The sequence below is a fragment of the Emydura macquarii genome, unplaced genomic scaffold (assembly GCF_026122565.2).
Source record: "Emydura macquarii macquarii isolate MOO-44397 ecotype Brisbane River unplaced genomic scaffold, CSIRO-AGI_Emac_v2 contig_2924, whole genome shotgun sequence".
Lineage (NCBI taxonomy): Eukaryota > Metazoa > Chordata > Testudines > Chelidae > Emydura > Emydura macquarii.
The window spans coordinates 4,871,773-4,891,702 of record NW_027133061.1 but is presented as its reverse complement, the minus strand read 5'-3'; the positions used below and the strand labels follow the sequence as shown (position 1 = coordinate 4,891,702).

The following is a 19,930-nucleotide window of genomic DNA, read 5'->3' as shown; positions in this document are numbered from 1 at the left end:
AAACTAGAGGCAAGGGGCTGGGCCCCCTCCCTCAAAGCACCCTCCCCCCCACTCCTTGTGACGTGCAAAGGGCTGTATTGTAACGTCGTCCCTTGGCTGGTGACTTGGTTGATGTCAGATGCAATTTACTTCAGGGATGTTTTGTGTCTTAGTCTCCTGCCAAAGGGAGGAGGGGGTCAGGGGGGGAGCGGGGCCGGCCGCCAGGAAGGCGCTAGAGAGAAGAACCCAGGAGATCAGGAATTCAAAAGATAGGCAGTTGGCCGAGGGCTCTGCCAACCTGCCCCCTACAACCCTGGGCTCAGAGGCAAATGAGGGACAATAAAAGGACTCTCCCCGCACATGCTGCTTGTAACAGACAATCGCCTCCCCGCCCCAACCAATCTGGATGCAGCATCACCGTATGGCCGAGCCGGACTGCTTGTGGATCCACTTCTCTCCCTCCTCCTGCCCCACACACCAGCATTAAGGGCTCCACTACTCTTCAAGCAACATCCAGCCAGTGGGGTCATAAAACTCCCTGTATGGAACATATAGCGACTTCACGGAAGTGTGGTGTAGTGCCTAGAGCAGCGGGGACTGGGAGCCAGGACTCCTAGGTTCAATTCTCTCCATTCATTTCACGCCCTCCATGCCTCAGTTTCCCCATCTGTTGGATGAGGGAGCTTTCGCAGACCTAGCTCACTAGGGGAAGGGCGTGGGGCTTAGAGTACGTGTGAGGTGGGGAGTGAGCTAGACTCAAAGACGTTAAGTCCGGAAGACACCATCCTCATCATCTAGTTTGTCCTCCTGGCTGAACACACACCATGGGACTTCCCTGAATTAACTCCTGGTCCAAGCTGAATTAGAGCAGATCTTTTAGAAAAGCAGCCAATCTGGATCTGAAAATTTCCAGCGAAGGAGAGTCCCCCACTCCCCGAGCTCAGCTGTGCCAAAGATGAATAACCCTCGCTGGTAAGAAATCCAGTCCCAATGTATCTAGCTTGAACTCCCAGCCATTGGATCGTGGTGCTTTGAGGAGCCCCCTGTGATCAAATTTCTGTTCCCCTGTAGGTACCTCTACACTGTGATCAAGTCACCCCTTAGCCTGCTCTTTGTTAAGCTAAATAGGTTGAGCTCCTTGAGTCTATCACTATGAGGCAGGTTTTCCAATCCCCAATTGAATCTATCTTGTGGCACTTTCTGTGACCCCTCTCCACGAGGGAAGGGGTGAATGTAAGACAGGGCCACAAAAGAAGGGTGTGATTCAGGCGGCCCCTGAGCAGACAACCGAGGGCCGGATGGACCAAATCTGAGAGCGTGGCGTTGCTACCTAGCACACGGGGTCACATCACTCAAACGTACTGCCCTGTCCTTAGCAAAATTCTGGTTGTGCGTCTGGCAGAGCTCCCAGTCCAAAGAGTGTATCGAGGGGAGCAGTCTCTGAGGCCTGGTCTATACTAAGAAGTCAGCTTGACCCAGCCACATTGCTCAGGGGTGGGACCAATCCAGTGTAGACAGCGCTAGGTCCACAGAAGAATTCTCCCCTCGACCTAGCTACAGCCTCTCAGGGAGATGGATTAACGACAGGGATGGGAGACCCCCCTTGCATCGGCATAGGCAGTGTTTCAAGTGTAGACAAGTCCTACGTCTTCCTCCCGCAGCACTGCAAAGCATTTAACACCCCATGCACGCGGTGATCCCAGGCACTGACAAACCGGCAGCCTGGATTTCTGTCTTTCCCCCTCCCATCAAACTGCTCGGACCCTTTCTCTACAGCGGCCCAGACAAGGCACTTTCGCGGCAGCTTTTGAGGCTTGGAAATGTGTCGTCGTCCCACCTGGGACGGGAGCCAAGGCTCCCCAACCGAAGGAAGGAGTCCAAGTGTCCGAGGGGCTGTGGGCAATGGGCAGGGCCGTGGGAGCCCCTGCTCTGCCTGGGTCAAAGCTGAGTTTTTTGACCCCGAGCACGCTGCTTCACACAGGATCTGTCTCGCTCCCAGGCTACTGAGCTGACTCTCCCCCGCTCTCAAAACCCGTTTTGACCCTGTCTTCCTCAAAACATTTCAGCTTCAGCGACATTTCAGGGACTAGAAAATATTCCAACCAAAAGATTCCTTTCGACCACCCAGATCTACAACGGCAGGCCAAGGACCCAGGAGTCCGGGAGCCACGGGCGTCACCGCGGTTGCTCTGTGGGTGAGCCCTGCCCAGGTGAGCTTGCGTAGCTGGGTCTGTCCTGAGCTTTCTCAGGGACGGAGCCTTTCATGAGTACCCCAGCCGGCCGAGGGGCGCCGTGTGACGCAGCTTCAGCAGGCGGCATGTTGGGAAGCCCTCTGGCTAGTGCCACCGTGTCTCTGGCTCCGTGCTGCCGACTTCCCTGCGTGTTCCGAGACGGAACCAAACCCAGAGCCCGTTATTTCCCAGGCAGCTGATCCCCAGCACAAGATCCTAATTAGCTGCAGCTGGGAGGGCCGGCTGCCATGCTCCACACAGGCTGGAAGCCGGCAGTGGGGTTTATTTGTGCTGCAGCCCTAATGAGGTTAATTACAGGTTCCGCGCCTTGTGCTTTCCTCATGGCCCCGGCACAGGCGTCTTCTCCAGCAGAGGGCGTTTTGGAGCACGTGCATCCTGGGTCCTGCCCCGCCAAGGGGGGCCAGGGAAGGGAAGGGAACAGCTGACACAGGGCAGGGCCCCAGGGAAGTAGCTGTACCGACACATGCACAATGCTCCCGGATTGGCACGCGGTTGGCTCTGCCGTGGTACAGTGGCACTCAGATTGCTCCGGCCATACGCCAGCGTGGTGCATGCGTCTCCCTCTCCCTCTAATGGTCAGCCTGGCAACCGGGCCAGCTCACAGAGAAAGGCGCGACTGCCCCCGGGTGGGTCGAGTGTGGACGGTTTTAGTGTCCGTTGGCACCCAGGATCCTGTGCATTACACTCCCAGAGGGGACCCCGGCCGCTGGGCCTTCCAAGGGGAGGGTGAGATCTGCTAACCGTCTTCCCCAGCACACGGGTGGAGGAGAGACAGGGCCTCGGGCCTGATTCTCCAGTCAGACCTTTACACAGAGCACAACGCTATCACCTGGCAAAGGCAGCCTGCCACACCCTCTGTGCGCTGGGGTAAACGACTGCTCAGTCAGGGAACGTGAGAACTGGGTCTATCACACTCACTACGGCTCCGTGTGTGCACGTGCGCGTGTGACCTTGCCGTGCAAACTGTATTGCCAAGCTCCATGGGGGTTTCTGGAGCCGAGGAAGAGGCCAAGTCGGAAGGTGAAAGAGAGACTCAAACTGAGCCAGAGAGTTGGCAGTGGCAGAGAGCCTGTCCCCGCCGGCAGGAGATGCAGAGGAGTGAGACTGGTGCAGAGAGGTGGGGAGAGGACAGGAGAATCTGAGCCTGATTCTCTGCTGCCCTGAGCCTCTTGCAGGCGTTTACACTAGCATGAAGAGGGCGCGAAAGGGCACTGTCCTGATATGCACTGGTGTGAATGACCGCACACAAGGAGGCAGGCAAAGTGTAACAGGCTCAGAGGGTGGTAGAGTCGGTCGAGGGTCGGGCAGCTAGTCAGGGACATACGGTAAATTCTTCAATACCCCAGCTGAGTTGTGTCAGGGCACATTTGAAACCGGCATCTGGTTTGCTTCACCAGCCGGCTCCCGGGCTGTGCGCAGACACTGATCCCAGATACTGCAGACCTCTGAGAAATCCCCCGCCCTGGCCCCTCCTGATCTCTCACCAGAGTCACTCACCTGATTTCACGTCCAAAAGCCACGCACGCTCCTGTCCGGAGCCAGACGCAGTATGGATCGCGGGAGGCCAAGCAAGTCCTGGGACAGAGTGGGGAGCAGATCAGGCAGAGAATCTCAGAAATGCAGGGCTGGACAGGACCTTGATAGGTCACCTGGTCCAGTCCCCTGCACTAAGGCAGGACTAAATGTTATCTAGACCATCCCTGAGAGGTTTTTGTCTAACGTGCTCCTAACAAACCTCCAACCACGGAGATTCCACCACCTCCCTGGATAATTTGTTCGCAGGCTTAACCAGCCTTACAGTTAAGAAGTTTTTCCTAATGTCTGACCTAAATCTCTCTTGCTGCAATTTAAGCCCATTACTTCTTGTCTTGTCCTCAGAGGTTACAGAGAGGAATTTATCACCCTCCTTTTTATCACAACCTGTTACCTACTTGAAGGCTGTTATCATGTCCCCACCTCAGTCTCCTCTTCTCCAGACTAAACAAACCCAGTTTTTTTAATCTTCCCTCACAGGCCATGGTTTCTAGACCTTTAAACATTTTTGTTGCTTTTCTCTGGACTTTCTCCAATTTGTCCACATCTGTCCTGAAATGTGGCGCCCAGAACTGGACACAATCCCCCAGGGGAGACATTATCAGCGGAAGATTTACTTCTCGCATCTTGCTTACAACACTCCGGTGAATGCAGACTGATGTTCGCTTTTTTTGCAAGTGTTACATTGCTGACTCATATTTATCAGTGATCCACTCTAGCCCCCAGATCCTTTCCTGCAGTACTCCTTCCTAGGCACTCATTTCCCATGTTGTATTTGTGTGGCTGATTGTTCCTTCCTAGAGTAATACGTTGGATTTGTCCGTATTGAATTTCATCCTATTTAATTCAGACCATTTCTCCAGTTTGCCAAGATCATTTTGAATTCTAACCCTGTCCTCCAAAGCACTTGCAACCCTTCCCCACTTGGTATCATCCACCAACTTTGTAAGTGTATGCTCTGTGTAATTATCCAAACCAGGTATGAAGATATTGACTAGAACCAGACCCAGGGGAGATCCCAGCGGGACGTCCCCACACAGAAGATGTCCTTCCAACTTGACTGTGACCCATTGATAACTACTCTCAGAGTACACTTTTCCAGCCAGCTGTGCCCCCACCTCATAGTAGGGTCATCTCTAAGCTATGTTTCGCTAGCTCATTAACGAGAAGGTCATGTGAGACAGTATCAAAAGCCGTAAGGAGGTCGAGATATATCCCATCTACAGCTTCCCCCCTTTCCACAGGCTTGTTACTCTGTCAATGAAGGACATTCGGTTGGTTTGACGTGATTTGTTCTTGACAAATCCATGTTGACTGTTACTTATCATCTTATTTTCCTCCAGCTGCTTACAAATTGATTGTTTGATTATTTACTCCATTATCTTTCCAGGTATCAAAGTTAAGCTGACTGGTCTGTAATTCCCTGGGTTGTCCTTAGTCAGCTAGGTACAGTACAGGCCCAATTCCAGGCCTCTGGCATCTCTCCCGTCCCCCACGAGTTCTCAAAGATCATCGCTAATGACTCAGATCTCTTCAGCCATCTATGTAAGTAACATGAATCGTAGCAGCCTGGACAGGGCTAGCCAGTCTTATGCTCCAGGGCAAAAGCAGATCATCCTCTAAGGGCCAGGAAGGAATCTCCCAGTCCTGGCCCCCCAGGTAGTTAATGCACAGGGGTGGGGTGGAGGGTTACTGGCTTTGGCCACTGTCAGGAAACCAGACAAGTGGGATCACTGGTGCGTTCTGGTCTAGTGAATCCAACGGGCCTGTGAAGTCAATGTGGCGGAACGTCCATTGGCTTCTCTGGGCGTCGGTTTGATGCCCATGTCCACGGAGGACTGCCCCCGGCACACGCGGGCGTGAGAGTGGGCCAGGATGGACATATCCAGGGAAAGCTTAAGGGGAGCATGTCCCTTTAGCTCCTCCCGCCCAGCGGTGGAGGGGTGCTGCCAGGGCTGGCAGGCTGCACAGGGCGGGGGAATTGTGAATGCGAGGCAGCATGGGACTCGGAGCAGGCAAGGGCTGGCTTCTGCTCCCGGCTCCCCTCTCTGTGCAATGAGGCTGCTGACACTGCCCTGCTGAGCTGGGAGCCGCAGGGGTCAGGCAGTTAAGAGGTGCTAAGGATCAGAGCGCTGAGCTGCAGTGAATAGTCAGTGTGGAGATGCCGCAGCAGGGAACATGCGCTGCAGAGTCACCCGCCCCACAGGGCAGCCCTGCCAGAGCTGGGAATGGAACCCAGGAGTCCTGACTCTCACGCCCCCTGCTCCAACCACTAGGCTCCACTCTCCTCCCAGAGCTGGGAATGGAACCCAGGAGTCCTGACTCCTCCTCCCCCGCTCCAACCACTAGACAAGCCCCCATGCTTTTAATGCCAGCGTAGTTCTGCTCTGTGTGGTTATCCCCTCTCCAGGCGGCAGGGAGGGGGGCTGCGCAGGGCTTGGCCAGGGGCTTTTTATAGGTGGTTTCAATTACCAGTTAAAGGACGTGGAAAGGTCAGCGAGGGATTGCGGGAGATTGCGGGGGGCTCTGGGTTTCCTGGAACTGGCTGGGGTCGGACATCCACACCTGTCGGGGCTGGGACACGGGCCAGGCCGGGACACTGGGGGAGCCAATGGCTGCTTACAGCACGCGCACACACACACACACGCTCCCTAAACACACACGCTCCCTAAACACACACACGCAAATGCACACACACACACACACACACTGCTTGCACACACAGCTTGCACACACACCCACACACACCCTACACACATGCTTCTCCTGACACAGCTACACATGCTGGACACCCCCCACATCCTGCACACACACACACACACACACACACACAGACACTTCCCCCAATATACACACCCTACATGCACACACACGCACGTACACACTTCCCCAACCCACACCCACAGTTCCCCCTGACACACACACACGGTATACTCCACCCACATCCTGCACACACACAGCTTTCCCCCAACACACCCCCCTGACACACATGCATGTGCACACTTCCCCCAACACACACACACACTTTCCTCAACACACATACACATGCTGTACACCCCCCCACAAAACACAGACTTCCCCCAACACACACACCCATGCGCATACTTCCCTGACACACACCCATGCTGTACGCTCCCCATACCCTGCACACACACACACAAACTTCCCCCAATACACACACCCTTCGTGCACAGACAAATACAGACTCTCCCCCACCCGGCTGGACTCTGCTGGGAAGGGTCCCTCCAGGTTCAGGGCAGCAGCACCGAGAAGTGCCAGGGCAGACGGCCCCCGCCCAACCCACGGCCCATCCCCCACTCACTTGCGGCAGCTCCCATAGGCGTCGCAGCGGCTGAGCGGCACGCGCACCACGCAGCTGGAGAAGGCCACGTACAGGCTCTGGTGGGCCTTGTCCAGCTCCAGGCCCACAACCCGCCTGTCCTCCCTTTTCGCGTTGCACCTGCCGTCGAGCACAGAGAACCAGAGTCAAAACCAAGCCAGCGCCCCCGCTCCCCGTGACAGTCTGAGCTCCCCTTCCTCCCCTCCACAAGAGCACAGGGCTGGCAGAATCGCTCTCCCCATTTTATAAGTGGGGAAACTGAGGCATGGAGCGGGGCGGGCAAGACTCCCAGGCTAAGCAGCTCATCAGTGGCCCACCCAGGAGTCCGGACTCCCAGTCCCCTTCTCTAATCACTCAGCCACTCTCCCCCAGCTCCAAGCACAGTTGTGGAGTCGTGATCCCCCTCCCCCTTGCTCTAACCACTAGACCCTGCTCCCCCAAAATGGAGGCTAGAACCCAGGCATCCTGCTCTAACCACTAGATCCCGCTCTCTCTAGTAACAGCTTTGCTCGGTCTCCATCTCTCCATCCAGGCGCCCCTTCTGCAGGGCCTGGAAGTGACCTGTTCGAGATCACGCAAATCACTGGCAGAGCTGGCAGAGCTGCCCGGGCCACACTCACTGGGACGGGCTGTAGATGCTGATTTCCTCCAGGAGCAGGGTCTCCACGCTGGAGTTCTCCTTGGTCCCGGTAAGAACCTTCAGCACCTTCCCGTCCTCCGAGCCGAGGAAGAGCACCGTGTAGTTCCTGTGCGGGCCGGCGGTCGTGTCGACTGCCAGCTGGGTCAGCCTGTACCTGACGGGGGGTGGCAGGGAGTGAGGTCAGGACACAAGCCTGGCGTGTCAGCCCAGGGGACTCCATGTTGGACACACGCCATTGGACACGCGCGCACACGAACACACACGTGCATCCACACACACATGTCTACACATGAACACACGCACAGGCATGGCCCTGCCCCTGCACTATTGCACTGAGAAAAGCATACAGCTGCGTGCATATGCCCATGCACACGTGATCACACCTACGACTGCACGCCCGCGTGCGCGAGAGACGCACACAGAAACATATCCAGGCACGGCGCGCACACAAACACACCTGCAAATGCACACACCCGAGCATGCAGGCACGTGCACCGTTGCACACACACGCGCCATGCATGTGAACACACCAACACAAACACGTCCCCATTGGCACACATGGGCACACGCGCAGAGGCTGGTCTGTTCCCAGGGTCCGGGTGGTTTTCTTCTCACTGTGCAGTGGCCAAAGACCATTTGCTGGGAACAGCTGATTGGCCCAAAGTCTCCCAGCCCCGGGGTCAACTGCTCTGCCATTGATGGCTGCCCCTCCATCCCAGGCAAAGCCTGGTGCGGTTCCCCCTTCCCTGACCCCTGGCAGGCGGCAGGATCAGGCCGCTTGGAGCTGTTTTGCTTGAGCCAGCAGGGACTGGGACGGACGGACGGAAACGCAGCCAGAGGACGATTTAGCCGGGAAGACGTCCTGACAGCATCAGCTCCCGGGGAAAGGGCTGGGAGCCCCCACCCTATAGGATGGGACAGTGCCTTGGAGGGCAGAGCGCAGGGGACGAGCTCGAGGGAGATGGGCGCGCCTGGGGCTTTCCCAGCTCCGGCAGGCAGGAACTGTAGAGAGAACCCAGCTCTGGGTGACGGGCTCGGTGGCTCCCCATCTCCCCCATCTATTGGCTGCCAAGGAGGCATCGCCCTCCCTTCTCTCCTCCCTCTGGAAGAGGGTGCCCGGCTGCCCCTCCAGCCCCCGCGCCCACGTGATACCTGCTGGTGGTCTTGGTGAACCAGGGCCGGCCGGTGGCGGAGGGAACGGCCTCGTCCAGCAGCGGGTAGGACTTGATGAAGGCCAGCGTCTCGTCGGGGAACTCGTTGGAGGTTTGGTAGCCGGCCGCTTGGCCAATGCTGGCGCAGGAGCCCGGCCTGGAGGGAGGGAGAGAATCCAGACGCGGGTGTGGGCAGCTCAGGCATGGCACCTCATCTGGCTGCGGGTGGGGCGGCAGAGCTGCCGCCCACCCCCCACATGCCACACCCCCAACTTCCATCCAGTCCACAGGGTTGTGGGAGTTGGACTGGGGAGCTCCCAAGGACCGGATCTCTTGACATAGTTTGGGTGCCGGGGGTAGAACCCCTGACCCCACTTCCCCCCCACGGCTTAGAAGAGGCGCCCAGCCCTGCTCCAACCACTCGACCATACTCCCCTCCAAGAGCCGGGAGAAGAACCTGGGAGTCCTGGTTCTCAGCTCCCTGCTCTGATGCCCAAGCCACGGTTCTAGCCCTTAGTCCCAGGGCTGGAAATAGAACCCAGGAGTCCTGGCTTCCAGCCCCTCACCCTGACCGCCAGGCCAGGGTTTCTGTCCAGTAACCGCCCCTACATGTCCCGCTCCGCTGGTTACCTGGGTTTAGGCACCTTCTCCTCCGGGACCGGGGTCCAGGCGGAATCTGCGTTCTTCTGCTCCTTGAACTTCCTGTTGAACACCCGCTCGATGTCGTCCAGGTAGAAGGCGCAGACGGCCGAGCCGGTGATGCTGGCGGGTGGGTTGGCAGAGAGGAGGGGAGGCATGATTCGGGCTGCCAGTGGCCCCCACCTCTGCTCAGACTCAGCCTCCCCACAGCCCCCCCCTCTCCCCAGGTGACCTTCAGGCCCCTCCCTCCCGAAGGGACTGTGGGAATCGAGGAGGGCTGCGGAAGGGCTGCCGGCGTCAGAGGCTGTGACACGAGGGGTCACGGACACTGTACAGGCTACGGATGCACCCATGGGGTGGCACTGAGCAAGGAGGGGTTAGGACCCCATTGCTCCTACCCCCAACACCCCTGGTCCCGGCATCTCAGTCCACGTAGACCCTCCGCGTGTCCCCCCTGCACCTCATTCGTCTCCTACGACCCGAACTCTCCTCCTGTTCTCCCCGCACCCCCTCCAGGCCCCGTGCAGCACCCCCTCCTCCAGCCAGGGTCCTCTTCCCTTCAGTCCCTGCCCCACACATTTCCCCCTACCTCCCAGACCTCCTGCCCAGCAACCCCCCACCCCCGATTCCCTCTCCACACTCCCCCGTCACCCTCTAGTCTCTTTACACCCACCCCGCATGGCACGCAGCGGGCCGACAGCAGACACGATCCAGCCCCCCCAGGCTCCTGGGAAATGGCCCCCGCAGCGGTGGGGTAGGCAAGTGTGTGTGTGGGGTGGCTGATCTCGTGTGGCGTCTGGCGTTTTTGCTTCCCAGCCTTGGAGATTTTATTGCCTCACTGAGCATGGCTCTAAATCCCCAGCAGGGGCCGTTCAATCTCTGGGCTACCGTCCACAGCTCCTGGGGTGTCCCGGCATCCCCCCCCCCCCCCCCCGTCCCATCCTGGATTCAATCAGACTTCATTTCCCTTTCACCCTCTGCTGCGTTTGAGCCGGAAGGCACCCCCCCGCGCACCCCCCACCCCCATATATCTCCACCACGTGGCGCACGGGGGGCCGGGGCCATTCGGAAGTGATCCCATTACAGAGGCACCGGGCTGAGCGATCAAATCCAAGGGATGGCAGTGGGGGTGCAGGGGGAGGGAGGCGTATTTCTTCTGATCAGAAAGGCCGCGGTGGCTAAACGAAGAAAACAGCAGAGGCAGCACCTGGCTTGGCGTCTGCCTGTTCCCTGCTAATAAAGCCTGTTGCACCCAGGCTCCTGCTGGAAAAGGTCCAGGGGCCCTTGACACGTTCCTCCCATTGCAGCACCTGGTTTTATCACAATTAACCGCTCCCCACCCCGGTAATTGGCAAAGGAAATCAGCTCCTTCCTCAGAGCCATGCGAACGCCAGCTCCTTCTTGTAGAGTCTCCTGTGAGCACTAGGGCTGCGCATGCTGGTTTGTTATTGTAGGGTCTCTCGGGGGGCTGGACTCTGCACACTGGTTTGTTATTGTAGGGTCTCTCAGGACAGCTGGGGCTGCACATTTCCCTTTGTTACTGTGGGTCTCTGGGCTGTGCACGCCACTTGTTGTCGAAGGGCCACTTATTAAGAATCCCGTGGGCTTTGCAGGCAGGAAGTGACAGGAAGGTGGGGGAGGCATGGCCCCCTCCCACACCTCTGCCCCTGCCCCTTTCATCTTTTTCTAGCTGGCTCCTCATCGGAGCCTGTAACCGACAGGAATGGATTGATCCCCCCAGCCGCCGGTGAGGCAGGGACGTTTCATGATCCCCACTGTACCAATGGGGAAACTGAGGCACGGTGCGATCAAGCCACTTGTTCGTGGTCACATGGGAAGTCAGCAGCGGAGCCCAGCTCCCCGCCAGGCTGGGGAGTGTATCCCAACTCATCCCCTCCTGCCAGCACCCTCAGCTCCCCCCCCCTCCTCCTTCTCCCCACCATCCCCAAGAGGTCCCGGAAGGTGTGAGACGCCTCGCAGACACATGGCATCCCAGCGCCATGCTCCAGGGCCTGGCACCCCAGAAGGGCGCAGAGCGAGCCGGAAGGGCTGGAGGGGGGCTGCGGTACCTGTTGGACTGGGTGGCGAACACCCCCAAGACGGCGGGGCGCCCGTTGACCTGGAAAACGTCGGTGACGGCCTGCAGCACGTCGAAGTAGAAGAAGGCGTCTCCGGGCACGGAGCAGTTGAGCCGGGCCTTGAGGAAGGAGGTCCAGTACTTCTCCAGCACCCGGGGCGAGCCCCCCATGTCGTTCTTACACACCCGGCCCACGCGCGAGAAGATCACCTGCGGGGGCAGGGCGCTGGTCACGGGGAGGGGCCAGGCAAGGATGCACGCCTTTGCCTTCGGGCTGAGCGTTTACACTGCCTGGGGTTAGGACCCTAGGAAGGGGGGGTATTTCCTTCCTGTTGTGAGGCTCAACTGAAGCATGGCCAGGCCAGAGGCCGCAGTGATGGGCTCACAGCGTGCGCCGAGCCCAATGGGTGGACTGTCCAAAGCTGCTCAGTGTTCAGCAGCTCCCACTGAGAATTACCCACCAGCCCAAGCAATGGGGAACCCTCCCATCTCCTCATCCAGCACAGTGGTGAATCCCCCCCTCCTCCTGGCAGCAAGGGGACTGGGAATTTAAAAGTGGCCTAAGGGCTTCAGGGACCTCCCCTTTCCTGTCTATGGGATTTAGGTGCCAGTTGCCTTCGGCCCCTTTGCAAAGCCCAGCCTGGGAGGTGCTGGGTGCAGGCCCCACTGGCCGTCAGGGTGTTACCATCTCCGGACATCAGGGCATAGTCGCCCTGGATCGTGGGTGCCACCAGGAGGCAGCCCCAGAGGGCATGGTGCCCCCGACTGTCCGCATGCCAACCCCTGGCCCCCATGGCTGCACCCCATCCTTGGGGGCCGGCCACGCCAAGCCTCCTCCTGCCCCCCCACTCAACACTCACCCTGCCCAGCGTGGTGTATTCCATGGAGATCTCCCGGAAGAAGAAGTAGACGTAGTTCCCGTACTCCAGCGCGTGGAGGAAATGAGGCTCTGGGGGAAGGGAGAGGGGTGAAGTGGGGAGAAGCCGCTATGAGAGACGTATTCGTTTCAGGTCCCGGTGACATAAGGAGCTCAAAGCGCTTGGCAGGTGTTAATTCAGGAAGCCTCGGAGCCCCGCCCCCTGAGGGATGGGTCAATGTGATCTCCACTGTACATGGGGGAAACTGAGGCAAAGGGTGGGGAAAGGGGCTTTCCCGAGCTAGTAGCAGAGTCGGGGACAGAGCCCAGAAGTCCAGTCGCATCTGCTCTAACCGCCCAGACCCCACTCCCCTCTCAGAACTGAGAATAGAACCCAGGAGTCCTGGCACCCAGCCCCCTGCTCTAACCACTAGTCTATGCTCCCTGCTAGACCTAAGGCTCTTGCTAGTTCCCTCCCTAAGAGTTATTTGCTTCCCGGGGACAGCTCCAAACAGATTCTGGACCGGGGGCAAACAGCCCCTCCCCCCCCTTCGGCTCCCGAATGCAGCGTATTCCTGCTGCTCCCCTCCCGGTCCTCCCCCACCCCCGGCTGGGGCTTCCCCGCGGCTTCTGGCCCCCTCACCTCGCAGCCATTTGGAGTCATACTTGACGGTGCGGAGCACAGGACTCCTCTCGCCCAGGCTGCGGTAAATCACCGTGTCGCTGGCCTGGAAGTCTGCCACGGTGGCTGAGTACAGGTTCCCGTCTGGGAGGGAGAGAAAGAAAAAGGAAGATTAGACAGATAGACAGACAGACAGACAGATAGATGGATAGATAGATAGAGGGGGTGTTTGGGAATGGAAGGACAGACAGATCAGAGAGATAGACATGTATGCAGAAAGCAAGCAAGAAAGGAAGCATGAGAGGGGCTCAGAGAGGTATCTGGTGTAATGTAGACAGGCTTGTCCCGGGGCTGCCCCGTCCCGTAACCCTGGGGCAAGGACTGAGCTGGTCACCGTCAGGGATTTATCCTGAGCCAACAAGCTGCTTCCGCCCCTCTCAGCGGGACGCTGTGGCCAGGCATGGTCCTGAGGCCTTCGAGTGCAAACACTCCTGGGTGTCAATGCACATGGCTCAGAGATGGGCCCCAACTTCAGGGTGTGGGAGTGCGAAGCCCAGTGCGGGTCGGAAGTGTGTACGACCTTCCCGGCAGCCCCAGACTGACCCCCAGGTCCAGATACCCTGCGGGAGACCAGGAGGGCTGAACCCCAAGGAATAAGCAATTGGATTACCATGTGCACTGATGTTACGCTTTAAAGTCTGTGACCAACCAAAGGGAGAATCAGGTTTTCCCCAGACAGGCTGGTGTGTCAGGGGTGGACGCTCAGCTTAGCGAAGCGTCACCACTCTGCCCGTGCCATTCTGTGGGGATGAGACCCCCTGGCCTCCCCATGGACCCTGCTTGTCACCCCCCCCCATCCCTGCACTGAGCAGCCTGCACCCCATCACCCACCCTGGGCGTGGCAGCATACCTGCAAAGAGGGCTACGTTGGTCTGCTTGGCATCGAAGGGGCAGCGGGCCTGGCCGTTCAGCTCCTCCCCTTCCTGCTCCAGGCTGCTGATCTGGGAACCGAGGGCCAAAGTTAACTCCTGGGCCATGCAAAGAGCAGCCCGGGCCCCTCCAGGAGAGCTTGCCACAGCGATTCCTGGGGCCCCGTCAAGGGAGGGCTGGGCTGGGCTGAGCTGGACTGGCCCTCACAGGTCCCGGGTGGCCCAAGCACGGCCCCCAGAGCTGTACAGCTCACGGCCACCCATCATCTCTGATCGGGAGACGCAGCCCACGGGGCCTCCTGCTCCCAGCAGGCACTGCCCCACCCTGATTGGCGCAGGCCCTGGGGGAACTGGTTGGCGGACAGGGTACACCCACATCTGACCCAGGGGAGACTCTGGTCTGTGGGGTCCATTCACTTCTTGGCCTCTCTGCTGAGGTTGCCCACCAGGGGGTTTCTGAGACCTGGACACCTGCCTGGGGGGGGGAGGAAACTGGGGCTGAGACCTAGCAAACTCATTTCACCCGGGGGGTTACCCAGCAGCCACCCGCCGGCCTGGCCTTTGAGCCCCTTGCCTGGATTGGAACCTAAAAGCCCTGCTCAGCCAGGCCGGCCCCTGCAGCCCGGTGGTTCAAAGTTCATTGGAGGCTAACAGGCTTCGGCCAGCCACGTGGAGCACCAGGGACAGCCCTCAGGATCTGCAGGGCGCTAAGTGAGAAGGGATCCAGCAGCAGCCAGTGCCCTTCCACCCCCACCCCCACCGCCTGAGCCCCTGCACCCCAGCGGCATCAGCAGGAGCTGCATGAGTTCAGCAGGGCCGGGGGCTTGGTCCCACGGGGGTCTGGGGTGCTGCGGGGGGATGGGTGGGGGGGTGCCCTTACCTTGTAGACCCGGCACATGGGATTGAAGGAGTTCGTCCCGCAGGCAAAGAGGGTCTGATCATTCCTGGGCACCAGCACCTTGATGTAGTTGTAGCATTCGTCCTGCCGGGGGGTTAGTCATGATCCAAATTAAAGGGGCACCCTACCCCACGCCGGGGATTGTGGGAACCCCAGTATTGGAGAGGAGGGGGTGTGGGTCACCTGGCAACTGGTATTGGGGGGGCATGGGGGTGCCTAGCACTGGGAAGGAGGGACTTGGTCACTTGGTACAGGGGAAGTGTGATCCCGTGGCATGGAGGGGCAAAGAAGGGGGCGTGGTCAGCTGGCACTGCTGGGGGTAGGGAGCGGGTCCCCTGGGGTGCAGCCGGTGTGCCGATCAGCCGGCGCCAGAGCCCGGGTTAACCGATGAGCGAAGAGGAAAGGAGACGGGAATAATGAGACATCACATTTCTCTAGCCCCTTCCAGCACGGAGGATCTCAAAGCACGTTGGAAGTTTGAGCCTAGAGCACCACTGGAATGCAGCCACCTCTGGGGTGGAGGGCAACGTCTGACGGGCACACGGGACACGGCACAGCTCTCAAGAACCCGGGGGGCTGGGAGGGTGAGTCTCCCAGGCACCCAGAACCATCCCCTGCTACAGGAGCTCAGAGACCCACAGGGGAGTGAGAGTCTCCCGGGGTGAACATCTGTATGGGAACATTTGGAGGCAGAGCCGCATTTCTTACCTGCAACTTCCCACGCATGGCGCAGTTCTCCATGTCCTGGGTCTTCCAGGTGAGATGCTAGAGAAGGGTGGAGGAGGCAAAGGAAGGGGGTTAGGCGGGGAACATCTCAGGCACGAAGGTGATCTGGGCGGAGCGTGGGACCATGCAGGCCTCCGGCTAAGGAAGGGAAGGGCAGGACCACAGCGGAGCGCACAGGATGCTCTGTGGACAGCCCCAAACACCAGCCTTTAATTCTGAACGGGGCGGGCCAAGAATGGCCAGGCCACTGTTCTAACCCCTCGACCCAGCGGTGAAATGGAACCCAGGAGTCCTGGCTCCCAGCCCCCTGCTCTAACCACTGCACCCCACTCCCATAGGAGAGACAATTTCCAGACGTGCCCCGCCCTCCCACGGCAGCGACTCCCCTTCCTCCTCACCCTGTCGGGATAGAAGTCCTCGGCCGCCCGGCTGAGATCAAAGGCATAAACGTGGTCCCTGCGGAGAGAGAGCAGGGACGTAAGAATCTCCCGCGCATGTGAGTGGGCAAAAGGACCACAGCAGGGGGGCCGGTCGGGGGGGCCGGTGATGGTGTCCGTGCGTCGGTGTGCTGTGGGCGTGTGAACGGGCTCTGGTTGTGTGAACGGTGTGCAGGGACCTGACGGGGGATGGGACAGGCGTGGGCTGTGGCAGTGGGGTAGGCGAGGCCGTGTGCGCACTGTGATTGAGCGAGGACTGTGTGAGGTGGGTGCTGTGGATGTGAGGGAGTGTGTACGCGTGGCTGGGCGTGGGCGTGTGCACATGTGGCCGGGAGAAGGGCAGGAGGCCCGGGTTGCACGCAGGGCGCCCGGGCGCCAGGCCCCGAACCAGCGATCTCTCTCCCCACTCACCGCGCGGCGATGAAGAGGGTCTGATTGAGCCGCAGCATCTTCTGGAAGTCCAGGCCGAGCTGGGCCGTGTCGTTGTCGCCGGCGAGGCCTCGGAACCAGGGGTACTGGGACGTGGCTGGCGGCAGAGAGAGGCAGGGAGGCCGTTACGCGCTTCCACTTCCCCACCACGGGGTCCCCCCTCAGCAGGACAGGCCCCGGGACTCCACTGCCAACACCGTCACCATGGCCACCAGTGACGTCCCAGCACTGCAGGGGTTAATTCAATCGCTGGGCTGGGGACAGTGGCTCAGGGGCCCCCCAGTGACCCACAGCGTCCTTCACATCAGACCCCCCTGCACCCCACGGATAGACCCCGTTCCGTTCCCAGGGGTTCATTCCAGACTTGGGGAGACATTTCCAGTGGTGGGGGACACCCCCTTTGCTCTCCCTCTGGTGGAAGCGGGGGAGACATTGTGGTCCCAGCAGCAGGCCACGTGGTCTAGCAGCCACGGCCAAGGCCACTACGTGGTTCGCCCAGCATCCTGTCCTGCAGGTGGCTGCCTTGGGCGACACGAGTTTGGCAGGTCTCAGCCCTAGCCCCCTGGCTCGACTGCCGTGGATTCCCTGCTCCGTGGGGTGGCATGGAGGGAGCGGCCTGGCTCGCTTACTCGGCAGGCCCACGGTGCTGAGGGGAGCGAGGTCTTTGGGGAAGGAGAGTGCAGACAGCAGCAGGCATCGGCCCAGCAGGAGAAGGAGAGCGGCCACAGCAGGGCAGGAGAGGGGCATCCTCGTGGCCTTCCCAGCCGGAGAGCAGAGCGGAACTGGCTGGGACCTAGGACTGGCCCATCCTTCACTCGCCCATCAGCAGGCCCTGCAAAGACAGGCGGGGTGGCTGTCACTGGCTCCGCGCAGCTCCTCCTCCTCCTCTCCGTAACACGGCGCCTACCTTCCAGCCACGCTCCTGCAGTGCTAAACAAGCACTCGTTAAACCCCAGAGCCAGGGATAGAGCCCAGGAGTCCTGTCTCCCAGCCCTCCTCCACCCTAACCACTAGGGTACACTGCCCCCACCCAGTGTCAACAGCCCCCCCTCACACACACACTAACCACTAGGGTACATTCCTTCCACCCAGAGCCGGGGATAGAACCCAGGAATCCTGCCTCCCAGCCCCCACAGTGCTGTAACCACCAGACTCCACTCCCTCCAAACCCAGGAACAGGAGGCAGGAGTCGTGATTTCCAACCCTCTGCTCTAACCTCCAGGGCGTACTCACCTCCCAGTCTCGGGAATAGGACCCAAACATCCTGGCCCGCAGACATCTCTCATCTCTAATCACTAAACTCTCTCTGCCCCCTGCCCTCCCCCGAGCAGGGAACGGGACCCATCAGTCCTGACTCCCAACCTGGCTCCTCTAGCCATTGGACCATACTCCCTGCCCAGTATTACTGGGAACCAGCTGAAGAATAAAGGACCCCAAACAATTCGTCAATAATTCAGGGCAGACGAGGAGCAGATGTGATTTCCGCCCAGGCTGTTGGGAGCTGTCGATCTGGTTCTGTGTGTCACTCTGACAGGCCATTTCCCATAGGTTTGGCCTCAGGGTCACAATGACCTGGGCGATGGGAACAGACCCATCCCAGCCTTCGCTAGTGTACAGCGAACTGTGAGTTCTCTGGGGCAGGGACTGTCTCTTTGTTCTGTGTCGACAGCACCTAGACCTGGGCCAGGACTGGGGCTCCTAGGTGTTACCATACTACACCTCGCAGATAATGTACAGCACCTAGCACACTGGAGTCCTGGGCCAGGACTGGGGCTCCTAAGTGCTACCATATTACACCTAATAGATAATGTACAGCGCCTAGCACACTGGAGTCCTGGGCCAGGACTGGGGCTCCTAGGAGCTACTATATTACATCTAATAGATAATGTACAGCGCCTAGCACACTGGAGTCCTGGAGTTCCCCCCCCCCCCCCCCCACTCCCTGTCCCTCAATCTCTGTTGGTGCCAGATAATTTTACATGGCACAAAATGGTGCTGTCCGGCCAACAGGGGAAAATCCCAGCTCAACTCCCACTCCCCATCCCCACGTTGTCCTGTAGACTGGAGCCCTCCCTGTCCAGGTTATAAATAGCCCTCGGGTGAGTTGCGTTAGTAAACAGGGTCCAGGACCCCCACCCTGCCTGGCTCACACATGGGGCTGGCACGCATCAGGGAGCACCAGCTGGTGCAGGGGGTAGAGTTACAGTGGGAGCTGCAGCTGTGGGGGGAAGGGAGAGATTAGAGGGGGAAGGGTTAGGGGTTGGGGGGAGGCCGAGGAGAAGGGGGGAGAGTGGGTGACCTAACTTTTGTATACCTGGGTGTGTGTAAGGAGCATGTCTGCGTGTGTGTGTGTGTGTTTGTATACCTGTGTGCATGAGAGAGTGTGGGTGTGTGCTATGTAGACCTCTCTGTATGGGTAACGTTGTGTATGTGTATACCTGTGTGTGTGTATCTGCATGGGAGCAGGTGTGGGAGGTACATAAGACGTGTGTGTGAGGTTTGTGTGTGTGTTTATCTGTGTGTGTGAGGGCTGTGGGAGATGTATAAGGTGTATGTGTGTCTCTGTAAACCTGTGTGTGTAAGGATTGTGTCTGTATACTTGTGGGAGGTGGTGTATAAGGGTGTGTGTGTGAGGAGGTGTGGGGTGTTTATAAAGATGTGTGTGTGAGGGTATATAAGGGGTGTGTAAGAGGCATGTGGGGGTGTGTACAGACTGTATGTACGGCGGTGTATAAGGGTGTGTGTGTGAGGGGGTGTATGATATGTAGCAGATGACAGAACAAGGAGCAATGGTCTCAAGTTGCAGTTGGGGAGGTCTAGGTTGGATATTAGGAAAAAGTTTTTCCCTAGGAGGGTGGTGAAGCACTGGAATGGGTTACCTAGGGAGGTGGGGGAATCGCCATCTTTAGAGGTTTTTAAGCCGCGGCTTGACAAAGCCCTGGTTGGGATGATTTAGCTGAGGTAGGTCCTTCTTTGAGCAGGGGGTTGGACTAGATGCCTCCTGAGGTCCCTTCCAACCCTCATCTTCTGTGATTCTATGTGAGGGGTGTGTATTCAGGCTGTGTATAGGGGGGTTTATAGGGCGCTGTGTGGTGTGGGGGTGTGCGAGGGATGTGTGTGCGAGCTGTATATAACGGTGTGGGGGAATGTATAATGGGTGTGTGTGAACAGTGTGTGTACAGGCTGTGTGTGAGGGGGGGGGTGTATAATGGGTGTGTGTACAGGCTGTGTGTGAGGGGGTGTAAAATTGGTGTGTGAAGGGGTGTGGGGTGTATAATGGGTGTGTGTATGGGCTGTGTTTGTAAGGGGGTGTTTAATGGGTGTGTGTGAAGAGTGTGTGTATGAGCTGTGTGTGAAGGGGTGTATAATGGGTGTGTATGAAGGGTGTGTGTACAGGCTGTCTGAGTAGTGAGGGGGTGTAC

General features: G+C 58.9%; 1 protein-coding gene across 2 annotated transcripts in view; it reads right to left on the bottom strand.

The window, feature by feature from the left end:
* Nucleotides 1-19,930, bottom strand: part of SEMA6C (semaphorin 6C) — an 85,108-nt gene that overhangs the window by 15,956 nt on the left and 49,222 nt on the right. For both annotated transcript variants that reach the window (XM_067569549.1, XM_067569550.1), the window contains exons 3-16: nucleotides 17,138-17,340; nucleotides 16,491-16,605; nucleotides 16,041-16,098; nucleotides 15,625-15,681; nucleotides 14,899-15,000; nucleotides 14,000-14,090; nucleotides 13,111-13,233; nucleotides 12,472-12,560; nucleotides 11,604-11,821; nucleotides 9,526-9,657; nucleotides 8,897-9,052; nucleotides 7,725-7,898; nucleotides 7,087-7,224; nucleotides 3,729-3,806 (exon numbers count right to left, since the gene is read on the bottom strand). In XM_067569549.1, coding sequence (XP_067425650.1) covers nucleotides 3,729-3,806; nucleotides 7,087-7,224; nucleotides 7,725-7,898; nucleotides 8,897-9,052; nucleotides 9,526-9,657; nucleotides 11,604-11,821; nucleotides 12,472-12,560; nucleotides 13,111-13,233; nucleotides 14,000-14,090; nucleotides 14,899-15,000; nucleotides 15,625-15,681; nucleotides 16,041-16,098; nucleotides 16,491-16,605; nucleotides 17,138-17,255 — 1,649 coding nt within the window. In that variant the 5' untranslated portion in view covers nucleotides 17,256-17,340. The remainder of the gene's footprint in view (nucleotides 1-3,728; nucleotides 3,807-7,086; nucleotides 7,225-7,724; nucleotides 7,899-8,896; nucleotides 9,053-9,525; nucleotides 9,658-11,603; nucleotides 11,822-12,471; nucleotides 12,561-13,110; nucleotides 13,234-13,999; nucleotides 14,091-14,898; nucleotides 15,001-15,624; nucleotides 15,682-16,040; nucleotides 16,099-16,490; nucleotides 16,606-17,137; nucleotides 17,341-19,930) is intronic.